Genomic DNA, 27,096 nt, shown 5'->3' on the forward strand with positions numbered 1-27,096 from the left:
TATCCAGTCAAATCCCAAAATAATGATCTTGTAGTTAATCAGTACACTGTAACTATAAATACTTATATATATATTTATTTCCTGGCTTTGCCACCAACTTTGCATGACTTGGGATAAATTGTGTAAGCTTTTTCAAATGAATGTATAGATATAATATACTTAAAGATCCTTGCTGTTTATTATGATTTTGGGCATCTTTAAGCTCTGTTGAAAAAACAAAACAAAACAAAACAGTCTTTGAATGTAGTGTTCTTTAGCCTATTGTCTATAATTTTGGCACAGTATTACATCTTCATGTCAGAGAGATTACTGAGAGAAGAATGAACAAAATAATGTGTATGTGTCTGACCTTTCCTTATTTGCTTACTTTCTAAGATAAATATTCCCTAAAGGAATATGATTTGAAGAGGGTGTGTGCAGCATGAGTTGAAAATGAAGCCTTTTAAAGTATTTCTGATTGGACACCTAAAAACTGGAGGTGCTTGATATCACCACTTGCTCTTGAAAATCTCAGCCAAGAGTTTTTCATTTTTCCCAGAAGAGCTATGGCCAGAAAGGCTGAGGCTTGAAAGCTGTGTATTTACATAAGCACAAGTTACAAATCTGTGGTTTTTAGAGATGTTTGAATTTCACCGCTTTACACTCGCAGCATGTTAAAAGTTGCTGTAAGTTGTTCGCAGATTGTGAATGTACAGTCTACGGAGAATTACTCCATACTTTGCCTCCTTTTTTTTAGGAAAAGTAATATTTTTTTCATATGTGTTGGTTTTTAATATTCTTGTTTGTCGTTATGAATTGGTCACTGCCAGAAATTTGTGGCCAGTCACTGGCTGGGAATTGTTTCATTTTGATGTACTGCTTCCTTAACAGAGGCAACAATTCATCAGCCAGAAAGGCTGATTTTTTTAAATGTGATACAGTGGTCTTCTGGGAAGAGTTCTGGAGACTTTTGTGTTGCTGAGAGGTACTTGCAGCCCTTTTGGAGACAAAGAAATGTCCCTTTGCACACTCCCACCTGCCCCACAGATGTGCACACATGTGCACGCACGCTCCCTCCTGCCCTACAGAGCTCTCCTCAGCGCCTGCCCAGCAGATCTCCCTGTGTCTATCTGCTCCTGGGAGGCTTTCACATAGTTTGCATGTGCCTTTGCCTAATGATGGGTGCTGTTTTATTTGATTCTGGAAAGCAGACTCATCTCCCTGCTCATCCACTGGTAGCAGTTTGCTTAGTGGCAGCTGTACTAGTTGAGAGCAGAGTGACAACCTGCCTCAGATGTACCCTGCTTCTGCATCCCAAGTCTCTAATTCATTGAGGTAGTGCTTGAGATCAGTTTAGATGGAAGTACACAAGCTGTACCTGTCTATGTTGGCTGCAGAGCCCCGGGTCCAGCCCTACACTGCTTTGGCCTGGGAGTGCTCCCAAGGGACCAGCAGCTGAGCAGCCTCCCAACAAGTGCCTCGGGCTGTTTAACCCTCCAGCAGAGCCCACCAGGAAAGCTAGATGTCAGGCACTGGAGGGGCTGGGACCGCAAAGGGCTCCTGGGGGCTTCAGGGCAGGACCCAGCCAGGGAGCAGGGCAGCCACAGCCCCAACCCTGGGCATTGGCAACTCCCTGCCTGTCCTGTGGCTCCTCTCTGATGCTGAGATTTGAGATGAGTTGCTGTTCTGGGGTATGGAGTGAGAGGCAGACTTTTGTTTGTCTGTCGTGTGCATCAGACCTATTTGCAGGGTCTTATTAGCACTGGGGGCTGGAGAGGTGGCTCAGGCCCTCAGGAATATCTCTGGAGCACTCCCGCTTGCACTTGGGTTGCGGGTAAGATGGGGATCACCACTTTTGTGCTCAAAGCAGGCATATATTTGCACGAAAGTCTTTGAAGACCCATGTTGGATTCTCATCAAAGTTAGTCCCTCTCTTGGGTCCAGCCCTTTAATGGTCAAGGAACTTGATCCAAGGGTTGCAGATACATCCAGAGCAGAGGGGGTATTGGACCCAAGCTGGGGGGTCAGCGGGAGGCAGCACAATTTTTTTGTTTGTTTGTTTTGGATGCCTGCCAAGCAGTCTGTGGGATGTCCCGTGCTCTTTCCAAGTCAGATACCTGAACTGTCAGGGCAGATGGCCCTCAGCCTTCGCTCTGGCGCTAGCTGGAAGGAGGTCTTCAGTGGTGTGGGGGACTCTGTGCTGCTGGCCTGTGTCCTGGGGGGAGAGGAGGGGTCCATGGCCTGAGCCTGACTGCCCTGAGCATTTCTTGCCTCTCCTGGCTCCAGGCCGTGGTAGTGGCTCCTGATTTCTGAGCCCTGAGGAGGGCACTGCCTGCAGTGGGGTTGATGATACTTGCACTGGACATGTCCTGTGATAACTGATGTTGCTTCACGTACTCCAGGAGACTGAGGGTCAAATACCTTCCAGCTGCCAAAGGCTTTCATTAACTTTTGTGAATTGTTCTTCTGGTCCATAGTTTTAACCATTTTGATAAGATGAAAGACTCTAGTCTGACAAAAAAACTCCAGAAGGAACTGGTTGTAATGTGGAAATGGGCCACCAAAATACAGAAACTCATGTTTTAATGTCTGTAGCATCTCTGAGTGTATATATATATATATATATATATTTTTTTTTTTTTTTCTTTGGAGTTACTAGTTCAAGGAAATTCTTGCTTACTGCTTTACTTGCCTACTGCCCTTTTGAAGTCCAGTTGTGTTGTACTAGTTCCAATGCAACTGGGAAGGATGATTTGGAAACATCTTTTTAACCTGGTTCCAAAATGCAAAACTTCCTATTTCAGTGAATATGTTTTAACAGTATGATGAATATATCTTTATATTCCTAAAAACACACGGATAAGCCTAAATCCAAATGAAACTTACTCAAAATAGTTTGTTATGCTGCTGTTACTAAAACTCATTATATGACAGTGAGAAACTAAGTGTCTGAAGAGAAGGTGTCTGTATTGGAGACTGCTGGTAGATATATATACACAAAGTTTAAAGTGCTACAAATCAGCCTGCCCTTGATTTGTCAGGGCTGAAAAAAACCATTTTTAGTTGTTAATGTCTAAGACTGCCTAGTGCTGAGTATTGCCCGAGGGGCTGTATGGGCTGCCAGTGTTCTCAGCAGAGATTTGTTACCCCAGCGGATTTTATCTTACACCAAGAACAGCGAATGTTGGAGGTTTGATTCAGGATTTTTTTGGTCATTTTGAAGAGAGAGAAGTTCCCAATGAAAAAAAAAATCTCTAAAAAACTGTAATTAAAAATTGGTGAAATTTAATAATTAATGGTTTGTAGCTGATTTATTAATAACCTAATTTTTCTATGTAATGAAATTCTTTAACTGTCTCGTGTGTTAACTATAGAGCCAAAGAAAAGTAAAAAGTGAGCTTAGCCTTATTTTAAAATTATTTTAAATATACAGAATTGCAGAGTTTTATCCGTAAAGTGTATAAAGTTGGTTTGCAGACTTCTGGTTTAGGAGTTATTTTATATAAAAAACCAGAAGGAGAATTTGGTCTGGCAGAATTTTCAAAGCTTGTGTTGAAGCCCCTAATTGCTTCTGCTATGAAAGTCAACTAAGCAGCCTTGTGTTGTTGTTTCCCCTAGGATATCTTTTATGCTTTCTTTTTTTTCTTCTGTCCCTTTGGAAATCCAAGTGTTTATTTGCATGCAAGGTAGGTGAATTCTTTTATCTATTTGTGTATCATAAACCAACACAATTAGCATACTGCAGTTACAGTACACTTAAAAAACCAGATCAACCCTTCGAAATCTTCAGTCAATATTATTCCTGGAGGGAAAACTTTTAATTAAATTGTATGCAAACTACAACAACAGGCAAAGTTGTTTGTCATTTAGTAATAACTGTTGGGGGTGGGGTGAATAGTGAAAAAAGTAAGTGTAGCAGAGAGCTTTGCATGCCATTAACCCAAGTATAGAAATGAGGTCAGCCTTTAAAGGGATGGACAACACGCTTATCTGCCAACATTGGAAAGTCCCAAAAGCTTAGCTTCTTTGCCAGATGTTACTGAGAGTTCATCATTGACATCCTCTGCCTCACGGGCTTCATCTTTTACCACAGTTGCAGTTGCCTTTTCTGCCCTTCGCAGGCTTCCTGGAGATCTCCTCCAGTGCATAACACTCGAATTTTTCCTTGAAGTAGGGCGTGGTAGTTGGTTTGTTTGTTTGTTTGGTTGGTTGGTTGCTTTTTTGTTTGTTTGTTTGTTTGTTTTTTATTTGGGTTGGTTTTGTTTTGTTTCGCAGCAGTAGGCATGATGAACCATCTTAACTTGTGGAAATGATCTGAACACTCTTTGTTTTGCTTTCATACACCCATGATAATGCTCTTGGCACAGGAACCACGGATATGAAGCACAGCGACTACTCCAGCTCTGCGAACATGGCTGTGTTTGTGAAGGGGTTTGTAGAAGACAGAAGACCCACCTCACTTAATGCTATTAATCTTGGGGAGAGTGAAAATTAGGGCAGACTGTCTGGCAGACTGAGCAACTTCTGTTCTTTTTCATCCCTTTGCTTGGAAAATAGCTGTAGGTACAATTTCAAGCAGACTGTTTTTATGTTATTAGCAAGTTGGTGGGGCATCAAATATTGCACTGTAGTGCTGCTAAGCATGTAACCCACTAAAAATTAGTAGTGAGAGAGGGTGGTTGCTGTCGAATTCATGTTAATAATGACTACAAGGGCCTGGAATGGCGTTCTCTGCATGTATCTTCTCCTTTAAATATTTCAAGAGTTTGGTGGTGAATATTGATTTCAGCTGATGGTGGTTTTAACTTCTGTTTGTGCATTCTATGCCCCAAGGGACTGTGTCCCAAACAGGGAGAAGCCAAGACTTGCTCGTAAAGAACAGAGCAAATATGTTTTTTCTTGAAGATACTAGCTGCTAGTTGTTGTCTCTTGAAGCAAGATTACTGTCACTTGTGTTACTGCAGTTGCTTTGCAGCTCCCTCGTCTCTGGTTGAGCAGAACAATTTGGGAAATTGACAGTGACGTAAGCAAGGGCAGATATTACCACCAAGTACGTGCATCCGATCAAAGTCTGACTGTTGAAGCTTTTGAGATAGTGGAGAGTCCTTTTGTAGCAGATGATGTAAAGCATCTGTTTGAATCCTGCTTTAACATTGTCTTCCACTTCCATTGAATATCCCTACACCCTCAAGTATAACTTAGCATTCTAACGTGAGCACTGAAGTTGAATACCTGATGGTACAGAGCAAGAATATTTCTCCATGTTGAGATAAACATGAAGTTCTGATGCTGTTTGTCTCCCCATGGACGTTTGACATTCCCCCTAACATATAACAGGTTAGGTCCATAGACCCAGATACTGATTTTACTTCAATAGGTCTGGGTTAGCAGGTGAATTTCCAACACTGAAAAGCTAGCAGCAAAACTGCAAGTAGGGAAAATGGATATGTGATACAGGTGTTGTTTCTGTCTGCTGCTGTCTGAAATGTTAATTGTCAAATAGTGCCTTTTCCTTGCGTTGCTTGGCTTTGTGGCTATATTGGTACAACCTGTGCTGCTGCATGTTCTGTTAAGGAAACTTCTGTGCTGTCAGCGAGGTTACAGCCTGGTCTCTTGTGTCATTTCAGATTTGTAACTTGGGAGAGCAGGTATTAGAGTTGTTCTGTAAATGCCATCAATGGGGGACAGTTGCAGAGCTACAAGCTTGGGATGCTTCCAGGTCATGCTGGCCCCGCTTGGCCAATAGCAGAGTGCAAAATAACCACATTATTCCTTGAAGTGTTTTTCCAGAGTTGAAGTAATAGCCATCTTTCCCTACAAAGATCTGATTTCTCCTATAGAATGTGCTGAGATAACTTTCATGAACTGTTTTCAGAAGTGGTATGTTGTGGGTTTTTTGTTTGTTTGTTTTTTTTTAATTCACTTTCTACCTCTGTTCTTGTATTTCCTCTTTTTTTTGTCTGCTTTTGTCTGTGCTTAATAACCCCATGGTTGCTCCTGTAAACCAGCAAATCCTTTTGCTCTATACCAAGTAAATCCGTGGTGGCTTTCCTATACTGAAATGGGGAGCCCAAGGAATGTAGAGTAATAACTTAAACTTGTGCATTTTTACTGGTATTCAGATACAGCTTATCCAGCGTAGAGGACAAATTGTGCCTTCTACCAAATACTCTTATCTTGCATGGATGGCACAGAGTGTTGGGCTTTCACACTGCAGTTATGTGGGAAGGCAGTAGGTCATCTGCTTTCTATTTTGAGTTTCTTTTCCAGAGGTATCCTTTTACTTCTTTCCTGGTCCTCAGTGGTTTTCAGTCCTCACCTCCATTTTCTTTCTCTTTTCCATTTCCACCCGTGTCTCGTTGCCCTAGCCCATTTAGGGTTCTTCTGCCCCTTATTTTCCCCCTCTTTAATTCCTGAGTATTTCAAACTTCATTCTTGTTCCCTTTTGAGATTTCCGATCTTTGGCCCTTCTTTTTTTTAGTTATCCCTGGTTTTACTCTTTCTTTCTTTAGAAGAAAGCAGCTCTGTGTAAGCAGAAGAAAGGCAGGAGACAGCTATTTGGTTTTCCTTGATAATAGAAACTGGTTTTTAGTGGCCAAGTGCTGAGTGGGGGAGCAAAAAACTCTTCTCCCTCAGCTGATTTGGAGGCAAATGGGTGTACCTGGAAGAGAGAGATGAGACAAAACCTTAGAACTCCTGGATTTTGTTCAGACAGGCACTAAGCGAACCGAGTGGCCATTTAGAACAAATTGGAGTGTTTGGCAGCATGAAACATGCAACATTTGGTACTCCATTTGCAAATAATCCTGAAGCAAGCCAGTGGCCAGCAGCTTCACAGGTAGCCAGGGGCTAGCTACTAGTGAGGCAGAGTGCCCCCTACCCCCTGTGCCACACAGGGGGTGCGTGCTATGGAGCGGCTGTGCTGCCAACCCCAGCAAAAGGACCAAAGGCTGCTTGCTGTAGAGGCAATTCACACATCAACCACTGTTTGAGAGCACTCGGCTCTGGCTCAAGATTTATGGGGCTCTCTTCTTTTAAAACAAATGAATAAAGGCCCAAGCTGAGTGTTTTTCCACATATAAATGTCATAAATGCAATCACAAAAACTTCACTGGAGTACGAGCGAGGGCTCGAGCCCCAGCTCAAATGTGCATCACATTAAAGTCCTTCTTGGGGACTCCAGACACAAATTGCTTTCCAGCATCCAGGACCATTTGGAAATGCTTTAATCCTGAAACGAGGGGCTTTCTAATAGAAATGCTGACAGACCCTTCGTTGTAGCAGCTGAAGCAGGCAGGGCTGTGATAATGAGCCCTGTATGGGTGCATGTGGAAAGCACAACGCTAGTTTCAGAAAATAAGCGCTTCCACTCAGCAGCCCAGGCCAACAAAAAAAACCATGCACCATTTCAGCACAACGGTACTTAAAATTGGCTTTGCTCATGCAAGGACATATCAGGAACAACCGTAGGCATTAACCCTGCATGTACTACACTTCCAAAACCAACAAGTCTTAATAGTATTTGTAATAACACTAATTATCTGTAAATAGTGCTGTACTGCATAGCCATGACTAGCAGTTTAAAGCGCTGCATATATGGATGGGGTTTCTTTAATATTCACAAGTGCACCATAACCATGTCTCCTCTCACTTTTTATACATTGTGGCCATGACCCTAAAAAATAGGTGATGCTTCATTTATTGCTCATGTCTCTGCATACTGCTGCTAACACTAGCGACTGTGTATTTTGTACTTGTATTTGGAAATCTCAGTGACCTTGGTCACACCAGCCTGAAGAAACCTGTCTTGCAAGCATGTGCCCAGGTGATTAATTTCAACAAACAGGTTGCATATAAGAGTGTAATTACTCACTTGTGCAAATGGCAGGATGGGTGCACTGACCTGTATTAGACACATTGTAGTATACACCTCCCCATCGATTCTTTTTCACTGTTAATCAGGGGACTGAAAACCTTGCAACATTTAGACAGCTTGAGGTTGAAGGCTGAAATGTCACTTTTAAAAGAGGGTTAAAAAGGTCACACAGCTGCAAATAATAATAGCCCAATGAAAATCAGATTCTTACTGCAGCCCACTTCAAGAATAACATTGAAACAGGAAACAAGCCTGCTTGATGTTTTTACCAGTAAGGCAATAAGATTACTGCTGACTTTAAAAATGGGGAGAGTGAGACAAAAAGGAGCATGTTTTCTGGGTGTTAGATGTTAGAACTATTTTTCTGATTCAAAAAGGGTGATTATGGGGCTCTGCAAAATCTCCTTGAGGAGCCCGGGAGTGCAGGGTATTTTGCTCTGCATGCTGCTGAGAGGGAATGTAGTTTGTTGCTCTGTTCTGAGGCTGGGTTTATTTCTTTTGTTTGCTTTTTATTTCTTAGTAACGTTCTTGCATTGCTCGCTGTGGTCTTCAGATTTATTAATTATAAAAAAAATGTTTAGAGATATCTTATGCAGAAATCAAGGAATACAAGAATATCTTGGCTTGCTGCAGAACTTAGTTGGTTTTCTTTCATGAGACATGGCTTGGAGGAGTCTTTCTATGTTTCTTCTGTATTTTTGTTTATTTATTTTCCTAATTACAGTACCTTCACTTCTCCTAAGCAGAGTGATATTTCAGGAGAATGGCAGGCTACAACAGTGTTGCAGATTTCCTCACTTTTATATTCTGCCAATAAGGCTCTTTACATGGTCACAATAGGGCAATAAATGCTGACAGATGTTGTTAACACATCTATTAAAATTCAGCCCCCTTTTCTGTTCCATAATGCACTCATGCCTATTGTTAATAATATCAGAACCAATGCTGACATATAAATATTAGTGCTTGCTCATATTTGTAATCCTTGTTTGTGTTGCCATAAATTAAGGTATTGATAACAGAAGTAAAAAATTCAGGCCTGAGCAATTTTTAAACTTTTCAGTCACTATAGATTTGCCTGATATTCTTCATGCTTGCTACTCATATGTAGTACTATGAAAGGTGCACGAGTGTAACTTGAATTTTTAAGATCCCAAAGGTTAATAAGCACCTTAATTTAGATGGAAAGGTTGCTGTGATTTATTTTTATTAGGTGAAGTTGCTGTTGGTCATGTTATTTCCTTCATGTCTGCTCAACCACCTGCACACACAGTGGAAAAAGGAGACTTGGGTTGTGTGGCCAGTGACGAATGTGAGCTGTGCAAAGTGAACTGTGTGCCAGAGGCTGCATACAACCAAAGGATGGGAGATGAGTCCCTGCATCTTGACAAGGATGCCGTGCAAACTGCTGTGCACAACTGAAACACCCCTGTTGCTGAGGGCTCCCAGGCTGTTGTAAACCTGGGGTGAGATCCTGCACTGCTTGTGTATCTGCAGCTCTCGCGGAGTTCAGCAGGAATGGGGGGCACGGGAGGTTCACGCTCACAGGTTTTCAGCTACTTGTTTCTGGTCAACGTTCAGGTGTAAAGCTTGAATTACTGATGTGAGGTAGCCAAGCACAGGATACCCTCTCAGAAACTGTAGGCAGTAGGCAACCTTTTTCACTCATTTAATATTGCAAGAAAGTCAATAGTACTTCAGTCTCAGCTGTGGTGATAGCATCGCTTGTAAATACGAATTCTGCATGGTGCAATTTGGCTTGAGGGCATTGTACCATCTGGTAACATTGTATGGGTCAAGCTATGCTAGACAATATCCTGGAGGGCACACATGGATTATTACTTTCTTTTTTTTTTTAAGTTTAGTGTCTGTGAATAGTCTGCAAAGAGTGATTCTCATGGGAACTAGCAGTTGCTTGTACCTTTGTGGTAAATGACTAGATGTTGAATCTGACACCTTTTCAAAGTACTGAGAACAAAACCCGAGTCCGTGTTTTCCTGGAGTTGATCCCTACGCTCAGGATTCTGGTCCTGATTGAGTATGTTATTTTGGTGCTTAGTCCGTGCTTATCTATCTAGATAACCTTGAGAATCATTTAATTGTTGTCGGAGCATGCACTGATGGATTTAGGGACTATAGCTCAAGCTCAGGGTGGGGAGGGAATTCTTAGACTTGCAATATTCAATAAGAAAACAAACTCCAAATAATTCCTGGTAATGTTTCAAAATTCATTTGCACACTTGGGACCAGAATTGTTACTCTCTTGTTTTCTTTAACTGAGTCTCATCCATTGTTCTGCTATTGAAAATGCAGTTGTCACTCTCCCCTGAGGAGGGGGGAAACGGGTAACGGGTAACAGAAACTTTTGGCAGTGCTTGAGTTGCAGGAGTAATTAAGATATCAGATAAAGCCTTTCATTAGCCACAGGTAGCTTTTTTTTTTTTTTCTCTGTCTATGAAAAGGTCTTTAGGAAAGACAACATCCTGGGACCACATCCCATAAATAGAGGTGGATTTAAAAATCAAACTTAGCTGGAGGTTCTGTTTTTGTTTTTGCAAGGGTTTGTTTGTTTTGTCCGTTATCCCTCTGCTGTGTGTTTCTTTCAGACAGGATAGCGTAATTCAGAGCATTTTTATTGCTTCAACCCTGAAGAGCCTGTCTATGCACCGTCTGGAAATGAAATAACTGAAATTAGAAGTAATTTAACACCTTTAGGTATTTTAGTATAAGCCTTTATGCGAACGTACTCTTTCATTTCTGATTATGAGTATCTTATTTCAGCTTAACATAGGTGTAAGTTAAGTCAAAACAGGATATGAATAATCTTAAAGGAGTAAATTAGGTACAATTTTAGTTATTTCAGTTCTACCCTAGTGTAGAGAGATAGGTTAGTCCTGAGTTAGGGTCTTTCTTGACATCTGATTGTATTTTGTATTTGGTGCAATAAATCACTTATCTCAGGCCAGATGTTGGTAGAGATGTCCGCATCAAGAAAAACATTTGGTGCTAATTATCACCTTTAGGGGATAGTGTCCTTGTGAAGGTTAAAAGGCCAATAAAAAGAGAAATTCTTAACTTCTGGGTGCTGTTTCTGGGAGTCAGAGGAGTCAGGTAAAGGGTGCTCTGCTGCTTCTTTTATTCTTTTTAGGTCACAAATATGAAAATACCCTGTCAGGCTAATGATGTCTGCAAGAATGAATTTTGATTACAAAGAAAAAAATATAATCTAAAGGCTTTTTTTTTGAGTGAGAGAGCTTATGGCACTGAAAATAATTGCCCTAAGTACAGGTCCTGTTGATGTTCAGGTTGTGCATTTATTGTTTGCAGGGGATGGTAGCAATTCTTCTGAAAATAAAGCTTTTCTAACAAATGTGAGTGTGGTAAAGATATTTCTGATAATAGGAAGCAAGTAATTTAAAAAATGACAACAGGGTTAATTTCAGTACTTGTCCTTCTGTAGGTTTTTGTAGACTTGAAATCAAGTCCTGCTTCTCCACCAAGATATTTCTCTTTGTTTTATGAAAAAATTACACAAACACAACTCGGGTATGTGTCTAAGGCTGATTTTTAAGGGATTTGAGTAATAATGTAAGCAGAAGTCATATATTGCTCTTTAAAGCAGGTCAGCTCCTATATGCCAGCTTGTAATGCCAATTGTACAAACAGCCTCAAAACATTTCCAATAGAAGTATCTTATTTATTTTACATCCTAAAATGTTACTTAAATATTATATTTTTTCTCTTTTTTTTTTTTTTTTTTTTTTGCTGGTCAGGGGTGCTGCTGTAATATTGACCTAAATTCAGCTGCATTGCTGCGTTCTGAGGGTGAATGTTTCCTCCTTTGGATTTATTTGAGGCTTGGGAGCTCTCTCTCAGGCTTTAGCTCAAAGTTACAGGACTGGAACTACTGTTGGGGAGCTGCAGCTTTAGGCAAAACTTCACTTCTCAAGATTCTGAGAGTCTAGTTGACCTTTTAAGGGATGGGGATGCATGATTGTCTTGTGTGTAAAGAGAGCATGTATGTAATGTATTTAAGTTATTAATATTGAATGGTATGGATGAAGAACTTCAAAAAGTGGGTTCTTTCTCAGAAGTAACCTAGACGTCTGGTTTTAATGTTGTTCAGCAGGAACTGAAGAAGGAGAGGTAAAAACTCTTAATTAGAGATATTTCTGAGCAGACACGGTCTTATCTAATAACAACACTGAACATATGCTTTTTTTCTGAGGCAGATTTCTGCTGTGAAAGCTTAATGGTTATTTTTTTTTTCTTTCTTCAAAGTAAATATGTGCTCAGGAAGGAGCAATAAGAACTTAGACTGTAGGGAGCCTGCCGAATATTAGCAAATTTAGTACTCTGAGGATGTAAACTTTGTTCTGGGAGTTTGAAATAAAAGCAGAAACCATGACGATTGTATATTGCATGTATGTATGAAGTTTAGAACGTATATATTCATAGGTTCCCTTTCTTTCCCCCTCTCCCTTTTAACATGTAGATTTATGAGGAATCAAAGATGAACTTGGAGCAGGAGAGGCCTTTTGTCTGCAGTGCCCCAGGCTGCTCACAGGTGAGTGGAGTCAGCGGTGATATTAATTGAGTCCTCAGCACTAGCTCTGGCTTGTATAATGCCTCCTGATATATTAACACGTCTAATAATATTGTGTGTTGTCTTTTTATTTTTTTTAAGTCCTTCACCTCCCCCTCATTTCTCTCCTTACCCTACAATGTACTATTACAAAATATTTAAAGCAACTATAACAGCTAGTTAAAAGTGAGTTGGTGGAAGTGCTTCTCAGGCTGCTTCTGTTCCTACCTTTGACCCTAAACCTAATGTTTCAAGCCAGATATGGCAAATTCCTTTAATGGCTAGCAAGAATACACACTAGGCAGGACACACCTGTCTTTCTTCTGCTTGTAAGTATGACGAAATACATTAAGTGTCCTAGTGGATGTGGTGACCCTCCAGATTTTTTTGTTAATACTTAAATACAGTGCTATCTTACTAGCTTTTGAAAAAAACAAGACACACAAAAATATTTGAGACATCTTCCTACTAAATATTCTCTTCTGAAAATGCATCTATAGATAAATTCTGCCCCAGGATGTACATTTGAGATTCCTGTTAACTGGTGGTCTGCCTTGTGCCTCTGAAGGTATAATCTGACCTGCAGCATTAGATGTTTAATGATCTTAAAACAACTGAAGTGACAAGGATTTTACCCGCTGAGATTTTGAATTGGCATTTACAGGTTTCTTCTGCAAAGTCACTGATTTTGCAGTGGTGAGCGAAGTCCCACATGTGGCACTTCTGACCCTAGTTTGGCTTAATGACAAGAATCTGCAAGTAAAATCTTCAGGCAAGGGCATCTTTTGTGCTTTTGCCACAGGCTTCCTGTAGGAATCTCTTTAAAGTGATTTATATTACCCATTTCCCAGGGTTCTCCTCTCTTAATGAGGGTAATATTTTCCTGCTTTAACTGTATGTTGTGAGTTTGCAGCTGGCTAATATTTTTACAACCCTTTAGGTTTCTCTGGTGGAACGATGGGTGACTATTACCGGAGTGTAGATGTTGATTTTGCCGAGATCTGAAATAGGGAAAGAGAGCAGCCTGAGGTCCAGTTAACAACTGGCTGAGCAGCTTTGCTGTTCCGCTAAGTGAGAACCTTACTACCTTTTGGATTGTGCCTCTGATTGAGGATTTGTCACTTCAGATGTCCATGTGCAGAATTAAGCTTTCATCAGTGTGTCACAGAAGTAGGATAAAAGTATCTGAGTTTTACAGTCAAGTTTTATTTACCTTTTTGTTTAATCTTAAAACTGACTTCCACTCAGATTGGTGGACTTGAGTCTTTTCATGTCAGCTATTAATTAGTTTCCTCAGTGGAGGAGAAGCTGAGTCAAACAAGCTCGTTTAGGTGTTCAGAGAGCAGGTTTGGTTGTATGCTGTCACCATTTGAGAAGAATGTACATGTGACTTCTTCTTAAAAAAAAAACATTTAATTTCTCATTTCAAGATGTGACCTTTGTTTATTGTAAATGAGGACTTGACAGAAGAATATAGTGTAGTGCTGCTACCCAGCTAAGCTGTCTGGGGACTTGCTTCTCCATCAGCTGGTGTGGATGTGTATTGAGGGCTGAGGGAGTTGACCTGCTTTAGGAAGAAAGTAGACTTACAGAAAAGACAAAGAAGTCTGGACTGGAGGAATAGTTTCTCCTCAGCCCATGCCCTCTTTAAGCTGGCAGATTTCACCCTGAAGACAGAGTGTGGCATCTCTGAAGGAAAATCAATTTCCTTGAGAACAAAACGTGGTGTGGTGTTGTTTTGTGTTCTTTTTGTTTTGTTTTTCCTCCCCCTCACAATTTCATTGGGCAAGGTCTTTCACATATTCCCTTTGTTCTTAACATAAATTTCTAGTGCTGCATTTCTTCCAGATGAGTAAGCAACGAACCAGGATTTCAGTGAGGAAAAGGTCTTTGGGATTGTTTTTTTCCCCAGATAATTCTTTTCCATTATTTATGCTGCTTTGTCTATGGGTTTAGAGAGATTCTCCGAAAGTGTAACATACTGCAACTATTTACACTATAACCACAAGCAAAGTCACTTAGCCAAGAATATACAGTGTTCAAAGCTTTAAGTCACTTTAACTCTGTTGTTGCCAGTTTTTTACAGTCTCCTATGTATCTATTACTTTAAAAAGCTTTGCTTTTTTTTTTTTTTTCTTTTCCCTCAAGCCCTAGTGATACAACTTTTTGCCTTTGCTAGTCCTGAAATAACCCTGTTGAAACTGTTACAGTAGGTTGTGTCAAGGGTCTGTGTATATACCTTCTGGTGAAGTAAACCTAACAGAACCAGTGTGGTCTTAGAGCTCAAGTGTGCAAGTGCTCCAACATTTATTCAAGCTTGTCTCCTCTTTGTCTTGTTCTAAAGAAGCTATTTGTTGTAGAAGTCTACTATCAGACTGTAAAACAAACTTAGCACACTGATTAGTTTCTTACAAAGCGCATCTCTCCACCTTCTCTGCTTGACAAAAGACAATAATTTAATTTGGTAAAATAAAGAGTCATAAATAGTTGTTATTTACTGAGCACCATTGCATTGTCACTTTGAATCAAGTAAAAATGTCAGAGGTTTCCAAAACTAAAGATGCATTTTGCCTGAATGCTTTTGGGTAGGGAAAAGCTGGCTTATTTGATTTTTCTTTTTAATTGCTGTTCAGCAGATATGGGTTGCAGAAAGACACAAAGCAGAAAAATCCAGGAAAGTGATTTAAGATACACTGCATTATTTTGTGTTTGCCGTGGGCTAAGAGCATACATGACAGCAGTTATCACGGATCCTCAGGCACGTGGTGACTTGTGAGGCTGTGGTAGCTGGAGCTGGTGTCTGAGACCCTTAGAATTCAAAACTTGTTGTGAAACTTTTTCAAGCAAATATGTTACACCTTGTGGTTTGCAAAGCCAGAGAGAACTGCAGCGAATACATTTCTAAGTAGAGCACAGCTGTTTGTTACTCATATTTACTTGAATTTTCAAATATTTTGTTTCCTGTGCCATTTGGACACATTTCTAGCTGGATACATTTCTGTCTCTCTCTCATTTTTGAAATTCTGTCTAATGCCAAAAGTTTATTAGAGATTTAAATTTTTTTCTCTCTTTTTTTTTTTTTTTTTTTTTTTTTGTTCCCTCTTCCTCTCTCTCTTTTTGTGTTTGCCTGACAGCGTTTTCCAACAGAGGATCATCTGATGATTCACAGGCACAAACATGAAATGACTTTGAAGTTTCCTTCAATAAAAACAGATAATATGTTATCAGGTAAGAAGACATGAATTCAAGAGTCAAGATAACTATTCAGATGATGATGAAAGCATGACTCCTACTGGAAAGCTACTGGCAAAATACCTCCAAGATTGGTTTTTAAAAGCCCCAGCTGCAATCAAATTACAAGTAGCTATGGAATAAACTAGAATGCATATCTTTGGACAAAAAGCTGCCATACTTATGCCTTCCCATGGGTTTGGCATGAGAGGGGGAAGAAAATTGTTGAACCTTGTCCATGCCGGCAGCTCTGTTGCTGGCTCTCGTGTCAACATGCCAGTGAAATATAGGCACTTAAGCATGTGTCACCTGGGAGCCCAGCGGTGAGCGTGTTAATGAAGTGCATTTGCCCGTTCCTCTAAGACTCGCTATTTTAAGTTTGACAGACTCACTTCAGCAGCTGTATGAGGCCACATTGTATGAGCCACCTTTAAGGTGGCTCAAGATCTGCCCACTATAAATAACCATAACCAGAAAGATAAGCCAGTGGGTAATATATTCACTACTTTTTCCCCTAAAGATAACCATATCTCTCTGTACTTCCCCTGTCGTACACATAGGTTATTTAGTATTATGTACAGTTACATCCTTTAGTTTCTTACGTAATTTTTACATGCTCTTGTCTAAGTAACCGTGCATTGGTGGCTTGCTGGCATTCAGAAAGTGCTGGGTAAGGTCAAGCTAGCTATAATCTTACCCCTTCTCTCCTATTCTCTTTCCTGTTGTGTATTTCTTGGGCTATAGAAATGGATTATTAAGACAAATATCACTAGGGTTTTTCAGGCTTCAAAGTAATTGTGGGGAAAAAACTATGATGCAAATGTGTGTGTGTATGTTAGCCAGTGTCTGATATTTATATTTTGAAATGGGTGTTTTCAAGTTAAATTATGCAATTTTAGGTGCAAATATGACCTCCAGCAGACTAACTCTTTAATGGATAAACCATTTCCATTTTTTATGAAAATCATAATTGGGCAGCAATTGCTTGCAAATATTTGATTTAGGCTTTTTTGGGGGGGACTTTAGGCACCAGTGAGAAATCATACAGACCTCGTTGTAAATAGAATTTATTTTCCTTTTACACTTGAAAGTGCCATAGCGGACTAAGCTTAGAAAGGAACAGTACACAGCACATTGAAGAGTAGGTCTTGTAAAGTGCCCACATGCCAGCTATGGCCACAGAATCCTGTGTTTGCAAGCACAAATGAGAAAATGCTGCTCTTGCACTTGGCCATGTCCTCTGATAGGGAAACTGCTGGAAGACATCTGTGCTGTGGGCACAGTCATCCTCTGAAAGTGCTGGCTTTTGTTAGGACTTTCTCTTTGGCAAGACTTTTCCTCGAGGGCAGTTTCTAAGGAGTATATTCTGTCATCAGGAGTCCCCTGAGTAGCTCTTTTTATGTTTGGTAACTTCTACGATTTAGCTGTCCTGCTCCTTTCAATGGTTTGCTTCCCCAGGCAGAAAGCTTTGACTGGCTTCCACCACTGCCACCAGTAGTGGGGCCCCTAGACCTGCAGTTAGCCAGTTAAGTGTGTAGAAATGCAGAATTTCATGGCCAGAAAGGCTCCCAGATTGCTTCTGAGGGATTTATTCCTTGTGGTTTGTGTATAACGATCCTCTGTAGTAATGAAAGAGTAAAAAGCTGCATGTGTTCTGAAGTACTGTGGCAAATGTGTCTGACTGTACTGGCCCAGCAACCTGGTGCTGCTGTGTATTGATTTTTCTTTTTGTGTTCATTTTGGTGGATTTGTTTGGCATTTTGCAATCCTTAGTTTGGAAGCATCATAGATCATCTACTCTCTGCAGGGAGACATTGAAAAATAGTTGTTTCATTACCCACTTAAACCCTGGGGTAATCTAAATACCTTTAAGTTTAAGATGTTTTATTCTTAGATTTCATAATGAAAAATTAATGATATATGGGGAAAAGAGACAGACTTTTCTTTTAGACATTTGTCTTCATGTCTTCCTTCTTGGATTTTTGCATTTTTGCTATTTTTGGCCTTTTTTGTTTTTAAATTTTTATTGTTTCTGTTGTCAGTTGGTTCAAAGAATTGCAGTAGCAATTGCCTTGCAATAAGCCAGGTGCAGTGTTAGTGTGTGGTGGGTTTTTTTGCCTCTTTTTGTTAATCTGCCTAGAAGTCAGACTTTATCCTTTTTTTCCTGTATGTTGTAAACTATCATCTTTTAATGTATTGTATTTGATCCGTTCATTATTAGTGATTACTCATGCAAAATAATGGGCTGTATGCTTTCAGGTACCTGTTAGAATTATCTACTCTGTTTCCAGAGACAGCTAATTCCCAGTCCAGGGTCAGTATAGTATCAGTAATATTTAACACACACTAAGCATGTCTTATATTAACTGTTATTGGAGGTAGGTGCTAGAACTGAAGCGCTGTTGGTCTCGTACCAATATAACATCTTAGAAACTAAGGAAAAAAAATGACTTGGGAAGTAGGAACTTGTTTCTTTTGTGAAGTAGGCTGAGGTCTGAAATATCAATTTGTAAGTGAAAGGTAAAGTTACGTTATATGTTCTTATGTAGGTGAGTTCAGTCTTTAATAAACAAGGTTCTGTGACCTGACTGAAACTGTTGGTGCTATGCTAGTTTATCAGGTATGTCAGCCAGAAGCTTCCTTCTTATCAACTAGTTCCACTATATTTTCTTCCATTTTTTTCATACTGGATGAAGAAGAACAAGTTTTATTAAATCTGGTGGTTCTTGAACTAATTCAGCAACTCCAGATACATACATACACTAAATAGCTTTCTGTTCTCTGACTGTATGAATGAAAGTCTGCTAGAGGCATTTAATTAAAATATAAGTGATTCTTTGGTTGGATAATTTGACATTGCAATATTTTTTTCTGTCTTTTAAAATTAATATTATTCGTTCCTTTTTTTGTGTGTGTATGTATTTCATTTTTGTTTTTTAAGAAGTCTTGTTATGAGCATGGGTAGAAAGTCATCAAAGGTTTCCATTTCCATCTTTCTTAGATGAGAAAGAGCTACTTGAGATAAAACACAATATCTTGTGGAAGTTTTGCATGCTAGTCATCATTGCAGGAAACTTTGTAGTTAGGCTGACTGAAATAGAGGTAATCTCTCTGCTGTTGTGCTAACTGAACATTGCACTGTTTTGAGACTCTACTTTGTTGTGTGTCAAAGCTTTTTTAACACTGAAATGTTAATGTCTATGGGACAGATTGTTCCCTCCATCTAAGTACTAAAAGCCAAGTGGAACTGAAGTTTGGGAGCTGGGGACATTGAAATTCCTGTGGAATAAAATTTGGGAAGAGGAGCGATGCCTTGCAATCGTTGGAGGGGGTGGAAGTCCTTCTAAAAGTGCTGCTGGCAGATGCAGGAGAGGCCAGGATTATCTATATAGAAATCTTGTTTCTTTTTGATTCTCTTTATTGATATCCAATAGTCTAGATTTTTGGGGCTAAAGCTCACTGTGGAGATAGAAAAGGTTTTCTCTACACAAAAAAGTGTATGTGCTAAAGGTAGTGCAAATCTATTATTTTTTCTCAGGTAATGCCTGTGTCAACGAGGTAACTTCTGTCATCCTTGGTTGGGTTACATTTCTTTGCCTTGTTGTTTACACAAGAAGGTTTATCTAGGCTTGAATTTTGTGGAGTGCAAAATGATTTAATACAACAACAAAAAAAAATTGTTTGATTTCTGTGCACCTTTGTGTCCCTTGCTTTATCAAAAAATGAAATGAAAAGCCTTCTAAAATTCAACTGGTCAGGATCTGAGTGACCAAAAGATGTTAAAGATGTGTTGTACCCAATATGTGTACCCCCACAGAAAGTCAAACGAGTGCTTTAAACAGTGCTTCTTTAAGCAGTAAAGTTCTTGGGAGCCTTCAGCTGTGAGCCCCAGGGTGAGCGCAGTTCTACCAGGTATGACAATGTGCACCTCTGCTTCCTCTACTCTTCCATCACCTGCATGGGGTATTGTGATCCTGAGCTTCTTGGTGCGCTTGGGAATCAACCTGCCAAATTGATGAAGGAAACTTCTCAAATTTCTCAGGACATTCCTCTTTCCTTCTGGCTGCTTGATGGGCAGCCCTTCAAATTTCAGTTCTAGCCCAATTCCTCTGACTTTGTTATCATTGTGTGAAAGTATAACAAGGGTAAGTATACAACTTCAACAGAGCCCACAGCTGAACAAGCCAAATGCCTATTATTACTGCACATCAGACTAAACTTTTTTTTTTTTTTTTTTTTTTTAAGAAGGACAAAGAATCAAGTTACACACTTTGGAGTTGTGCTGTTAGATATCTTTTACTGAATATATATATATATATATATATATATCTTTTTCCCAAAATGAAAGCTTACTTCACATAACTGTCCTTTGGTTCTCCATTTTTTTCTTAACTGATATCAATCTTTAAAGTTTTCATTCACGCTTTGAGGGATGAAACTCTAGGATCCAAGGTAGTTTTACAAAACACATTCAAATAAAGTCTTTATATAGCATGCCAATGTTGCATTTCCTGGGCTGCTGTTTTGAAAGCAATATATTGAGCCCTGAACGCAGTGGGTGCAGTCAATGTACAGTGTGACTACTATACTATGTAAAGTCTCAACATTTTAAAGTCTGAATCTCTATCAGTTCTGCTTTCATACAAACATGAAGGTTTCATGGACTTGTGGTTTCTGTGAATGTTGAAGGATACAGTATTATAAGGTAGAAAGACAGCTCTTATTTTATATCTGGCTTAACTGGCTTACAGCAGGTCTGTGGATGAAGTTTAGGCGGGGTGGTTGGTGGTATTCCCGCCCTGACTGGGAGAAGAGGGGGTCTGTCTGTTTTAACCACCTTGTTACCCATGAAGTTGCTGCTGACATAATGTAAGCCTGTTGTAGTAATGCCTGATTTCTGGATCAGCTGTGTGTCTTGGTGAAAAATAACAAGGTCTTATCTATGTTAGTGTACTCTCTTCTGCCTTACCGGCCCAAATTAAAGGCTCAAGCAACTCTGAAAAAAAAAACAACAGGATTTTTGATTTTTAATGAAAGTAGTGCCATCAACTTCTTTATGAAACCCTAGTTTTTAATCTTGATGACGAAATTGATACCTTGTTTATTTGATATGGATATACCACTTCTGAAAATAAAATATTTCCTGTATTTGCCTTGCATTCAAATACTAACATGCTCTTCATGTTCAGGAAGGCTTGGCTTTGTTTTTCTGCAAAGCAATCATGTTGCTCACTAAAGTAATTTTTAATCCTTTTTGGAGATAAAATCTCTTTCTCCTGCTTTTTAGTGCACTTCGTTTCCAGTAAAAATTCCAGTCCAAGGGTCAAAGACAACCTGGGTGTAAATCTACTGAGTTCAGTGAGGTTACCCTACAGATTAGTTTGGTATTACTTATGTAAGATACAGATCTGTTAAGTGCTGAGTGTCCTCAGTTCCCATCAATGTCAGCACCTTGTTGACTTGGTTGCTTGTGCTGAGTTCTTGAAAGATCATTGGAAAGTCTTATGTTTCTGACTCTGATAATACAGTAGTTAGCTGTGAAAGCTAATGGGTAAATCTGTGTGCGTTCCCAAACACTTGAGTTTTGTTTCCTCTAAGCTCACAAGTAAGATGCTCAAGCCAAAAGAAATAAAACAGAATTTTAACATTAAAGATTTGCTTTTTATGTTTCATCAATATGTTCCATCAGAAATATAAATGCAAATGAGTGTGTCTGCCCTTGGATTACCTGAGAAGGGAAAACCTGTAGGACCACACTTGCTACAGGTGGAAACTGGCTTCAGCTGGCTTTCTAATGGAGAAGGCTGATCCTCCCCCTTAGTTTCTCAGGGAAAACTGCATTTCCTTTGGCATGCTTTGCTTTTGTGCTGCCTTTTATTTAGGGGTCACAGTGTGTTTTTATGCTGATCGTGTAAAATTCATTGAGTCTGGTAACTGCTCCCTGTAAGGGGCAAAATATCAGAACTTGACCCAGCTTAGTTACATGTGAGAAACCAAATTTTTCTTCCAGAGCTCACTGAGCGAGTCTACAGCTAAACTGAGGGAGTGTGGTCTGGATGACCAAGTAGTGAGGTAGACTGCAAACTGGCTGAAGCGAAGAAGCCAGAGAGTCGTGGTCAATGGGACGGAGTCTAGTTGGAGGCCTGTATCCAGTGGAGTGCCTCAGGGATCAGCACTGGGGCCTGTATTATTCAATGTATTCATCAACGATTTGGACGAGGGATTAGAGTGTACTATCAGCAAGTTTACTGATGACACCAAGCTGGGAGGAGTGGCTGACACGCCAGAAGGCTGTGCTGCCATCCAGCGAGACCTGGACAGGCTGGAGAGTTGGGCGGGGAAAAATTTAATGAAATATAACAAGGGAAAGTGTAGAGTATTGCATCTGGGTAGGAACAATGCCAGGTTCCAGTATAAGTTGGGGAATGACCTATTAGAGAGCAGCGTAGGGGAAAGGGACCTGGGGGTCCTGGTGGACAGCAGGATGGCCATGAGCCAGCACTGTGCCCTTGTGGCCAGGAAAGCCAATGGCATCCTGGGGTGTATTAGAAGGGGGGTGGTTAGTAGGTTGAGAGAGGTTCTCCTTCCCCTCTATTCTGCTCTGGTGAGACCACATCTGAAATATTGTGTCCAGTTCTCGTCCCCTCAGTTCAAGAAGGACAGGGAACTGCTGGAGAGATTCCAGCGCAGGGCAACAAAGATGATTAAGGGAGTGGAGCATCTCCCGTATGAGGAAAGGCTGAGGGAGCTGGGGCTCTTTAGCTTGGAGAAGAGGAGACTGAGGGGTGACCTTATGAATGTTTACAAATATATAAAGGGTGAGTGTCATGAGGATGGAGCCAGGCTCTCCTCGGTGACAACCAATGGTAAGATAAGGGGTAATGGGCTCAAATTGGAACATGAGAGGTTCCACTTTAACTTGAGAAGAAACTTCTTCTCAGTGAGGGTGATAGAACACTGGAATAGGCTGCCCAGGGGGGTTGTGGAGTCTCCTTCTCTGGAGACATTCAAAACCCACATGGACACAGTCCTGTGTAACCTCATCTAGGTGTTCCTGCTCCGGCAGGGGGGTTGGACTGGATGATCTTTTGAGGTCCCTTCCAATCCCTAACATTCTGTGATTCTGTGAAGTGGGAAGCTTTTTTTCTGAGATCAGAATTAGCCCAATATGGGTAACTGGGATTAGTTTGACAGAGTTTTCATCCCTTAAACAATGAATTTCAAACAATAGGGTGATTGTCAATGACTATGCAGAAGATTATTTTTGAAGAGAGTGAGTCCAGTCTCTCCATATAATTAAGTACAAAACATCTTGAGCTGTAATAGGGGCTTGGGAAGAAGAAACTGATGTGCAATAGAGTTTTTTGTTTTTTAATGTGTGTAAATCTGATGGGACCATTTGGACTCTCCCCTGCTTTTACTAATATGGTTCTGTATTTTAATTTTGAGGGTGAGATGGGGAAGCTGAGGTGATATAGTCAAGAACTCACTTTGGAATGAATGGAGGTGCCCCAGAGCCGACCTTTGCGGAGTTCTCGGTTCCCAAGTTTGGGCTTGATTTTTCACTTCCTGAAGAAAGACCAGCCAAGGTCATCACTGAAGCTGCAGTCCTCAGGGCAATTTAGCTCACATGTCTTGCAGGTTTTTTGAAAGGCAGCTGAAAACCTTGTACCTTCTTGAGTCCCACTTGCCTGTGACATTAAATAGCATTCTATCCTCCTCTGATTTATTTCTGAGAAGGCAAACACTTCATAGAGAGGAAGGCATGCATTAAAAAAAAAAAAAAAAAAAAAAAAAAAAAAAAGTTTTGGCTCAAAATCTCCTGGCTTATCTGTATTTAGGTGTATTTTAGGTATAGAACACATAAGAACACTTCTTTGTGGTCAAAATTTAACATGTGATAGCTTTTCTAAATGTTGTTTCACTCGTTTTTCAAATATTTTGTTAGAAGAATAACTTCTCACTGTGGCTAACTTCATGTGTTTTGCAAATTATGTGTATGTTTGAGGTGGTTTTCAAGCACCCGAAGGCACTAACTAGTGCATATCTGCAGCACTTATCTGCATGCTGCGGTGTAAATGTGCATTACCATTTGCATTGTTTTGCCATGCACCTCTTATTGGATGTTTATAGGCAGTTATAATGAGAATATGCACAGGTTAAGGATGTGCACTTGTGTTACGTGCCCTGTGAAAATCTGGCTGGTTGTCTTTCTGATTGAATGATGACTGCTGCCTGTTTTTGGACACTGTTAGCAAGAACTGCCTGCCTGTAGCACATAGTGTTGAAATTCAGCGCTGTGAGGTTTGTTTTTAGTGACGGTGTGGTAGGGGTGGGAAGGCATGGAAAGGGTAGCTAGAACCTCTGTTTTCCTGGAAGACTAATTAGCTGTCTCCCTCTCCTTTTAATATTAAATACCGGTGGTTATTTCTTGTCATATTCTCAGATCAGACTCCTACTCCAACACGCTTTCTGAAGAACTGTGAGGAAGTGGGCCTCTTCAACGACATTGACTGCTCCCTCGAGCACGAGTTTAGGAAGGCACAAGAAGAAGAGAACAACAAAAGGGTGAGTGTGAGCACACCAAACACTTCCATCCCATTTTGTTCCTTAAAATATTAAAAGATAGTCTGTGAAAGCAGACAGTACCTGGTAGTAACCTTTTGGTTAGAAACTAGGTGGCACTGTAAGTTGTGACATGCTCTTTGAAGTATTGAAACAGTTGACCAAGAAACCTCACCCACAACAACCCAGAAAAAGTCAAACAAAACCAACAACAAAAAGACTCCACCACAAAACAACAAAAAAACAGCATTAATTTTCCAAAAGTGTGTAACTTTGTTTGCCAGGGTTTGATTCCAAGCCTCTGCTTTTAAGTAAACTATAACACAAACCACACACCTCTTTAGGGAGAGGCTTGGGAAAAGTATATCATCTTTGAAGTAAGGATTGCAAAGTTGCTCAAATACATTACAGGGGAATATGGATTATAAGGAGACATTTACTTTACATACACACACACACAGAGGTTTTGTTCTTTTCTCTGCAACACAATGGTGTATATTTGCCATCATTACCAGCTTTATCATGTTTCTGCATTTCTCATAAAGTATTCATAATGAAAGGGGAAACTTTAACTTGTAATACCTAGTAGATAATACATCCCATTTCCAATTAGTGTTCTTTTAGTCTCAGTATTTGTAAGTTAATGTTGAATTATACAGGCCACTTTGTATGGTGCTAAGCGTACTCCTGTACCCAAAGATTGTTAGTGTTTTGAGGGATCCTAAAGTGCTATTAATATTTTCAAGGAATTGTAAAAGAGCTTAATGCACTACGGAGGCCAGCAAGAGGTAATGTGTGAAATTTTAACTTTTCAAATAAGCATCCAAAGTTCTGATTTCTTTTGAGAACTAAAACACCTGAGTAATGTGGGGCTTCCTACAGGAGCGTATTGCTCCCTACTGTGCTCCAACAACCTGCCCAGTGCCTATCCATCACAATGTTCCCTTTTGTGCCTCTGTTTTCCCCTCTCCCATTTCTCCAGCTCTTGGAAATTCTTAGGTAATGCATCCCTTGCCGTAGGAATTCCCCAATTATTGAACACTGTGTTATTTAGCTTAGTTCTCACGGTAGTCTCTATTTGTCTTATTTGAACATTAACCAGGACCATAGAGTAAAAGTAGGAAAAGGCGATCATGCAGCAGCCACAGTGCTAAAGCCAGAGGATACCTCTCCTTAGCTAGCCTCAACATTATTTTGCCTTTCAGAGTGTCTGTGTCTCCAATTGCAAGTGCTTCCCCAATAGGTACCATTTCTTATAGCTGCTGTGTAGTGTCATTTGCTTTGCCTGTCTGTAATCACTCTCCAACTCAGAATTCATACATGTGAGGCATAAGTGTGCTGCTGGGTCTGGTGAAATCTGGATATAGCAGCACTTGGAGATCTTGAGTTCTGCAAAGTAAAGGGCCAAGGAGGTTTTTCCAAAAGGAGAGATAAAGCTGATTGCTGAGGGAGACAATGGGAGACAAGGCTTCTAGAAAGAAGATGAGAAGGGAGTCTACAAGTGGATTGGTTTTGGCTTATAGGGAAGGGAGTCAAGGGATGGCTTATTTGTGGCTCATACAGAAAGAGCCTGAGACAGCTAGAGGAGGAGAGAGGCTGCAGTGTGGTATGCTGAGCAAGGAAAAAGAGTGTCCAAATGTGAGAGAGTCCAAGTTTTGGTCAAGGATTGGGAAAATAGCCCAGACTGACCCTCAAAGCTCTGTGTGCAGGACAAAGGCTAGGAAACAGCTATGTAACGAGATGAATGTGTCTAATTTTAGACTTCATTTGTTAATACTATGTTTCTTGTCTGCTGCAGAGGGGAGACTAGGCCAAAATCAAGGAGAACATTTCTGCACATTCCTACTTCTCTGTGAATTAGAGGATTCTGAAGCAGTTCTTTCTGCACGGTGTTTCTTTTGCAGGAGAAGGAGATGAGGAGATATCTGCTGATGCGGAGTGCTGTGCAGTTAGCCACAGATTGACACGCTTAATGTTGCAGAGTCCGTTTCAGCTCACAAAGGATAGCTGCACAATCTGATTAAAACATAGACAAGGGCATCAGGTTACCTGATAATACCAGTTGTTAAACAGCCTCTGGAAGTCTTATTCTGCCCTTTTTCTACCAACCCCTGCAGCTGCCATTGGTGATCTCCAGGGAGCAGTGGTGGGGGGGTGAGGGGGAGGAGGAAATCAGTAAAGAAATAAAGGGGGGAGAAAAATGAAAAGCAAAAGTCCCACTGGCTAGCTAACCTGTAACATTTGCTCTGTGTTTCCAATTAGTCTGCTGTATGATCGTTCTTACATTACCGACTGACTGTCAGATAGGAATCTGAAGTGGGCCCCAGCAGGGCTTTACACAAATGCAGGAGACAAAGGCCATGACAGAAAGGGACTCCTCTGGCTGGAGCTATCACCAAATAAATGCTTCTAACAGCCTCTCCCTGGAATATGAGTGCAATGTAGTGTTGTCCTAATGGACCTACCAACACTTGGAGACTAATACTAGCAGCATGGAAATCTTACTCATGGCTCAGAAAAGCCTTCCAAAATATTTTTTGGTTGTGTTAGTTTCTCTGTACTCTGGAAGAAATAGTTGTGTTTATTTTGGTATATCACTGTGGCTTAGCACACAGCTTGACACTGAAATCTTGTAAGAGAAAAACACTTTTTTTTCTTTTTTGTCCTTGAAAGTCATCATTTGAAATCTCAAAGAATAAAGTCCAATTAGCTGCATTCTTTCATTTTTTTTCCCCTCTTTCTCTTCCGAGTGGGAGCCCATGGATAATCCATGAGAATTGTTTGTGATTAAGCTGGTTACGTGGGCTGGTGACATTCCGTATTAGCTATGAAATGCTGAGTGTACAGTTCTAGGGATACC

The 27,096-nt window shown here is 40.3% G+C and overlaps 1 protein-coding gene across 7 annotated transcripts in view; it reads left to right on the forward strand.

The window, feature by feature from the left end:
- CREB5 (cAMP responsive element binding protein 5) overlaps window positions 1-27,096 on the forward strand; it is a 255,774-nt gene that overhangs the window by 28,947 nt on the left and 199,731 nt on the right. For 5 of the 7 annotated variants that reach the window (XM_065051412.1, XM_065051415.1, XM_065051414.1 and 2 more), the window contains exons 2-4: window positions 12,351-12,422; window positions 15,575-15,668; window positions 24,118-24,239. In XM_065051412.1, coding sequence (XP_064907484.1) covers window positions 12,369-12,422; window positions 15,575-15,668; window positions 24,118-24,239 — 270 coding nt within the window. In that variant the 5' untranslated portion in view covers window positions 12,351-12,368. Of the gene's footprint in view, window positions 1-8,069; window positions 8,127-12,350; window positions 12,423-15,574; window positions 15,669-24,117; window positions 24,240-27,096 lie in introns of those variants that run through there. The other 2 variants (XM_021290298.2, XM_065051411.1) reach the window with 1 other exon arrangement.

Source organism: Columba livia, chromosome 2, assembly GCF_036013475.1.
Source record: "Columba livia isolate bColLiv1 breed racing homer chromosome 2, bColLiv1.pat.W.v2, whole genome shotgun sequence".
In the NCBI taxonomy this organism is placed as follows: domain Eukaryota; kingdom Metazoa; phylum Chordata; class Aves; order Columbiformes; family Columbidae; genus Columba; species Columba livia.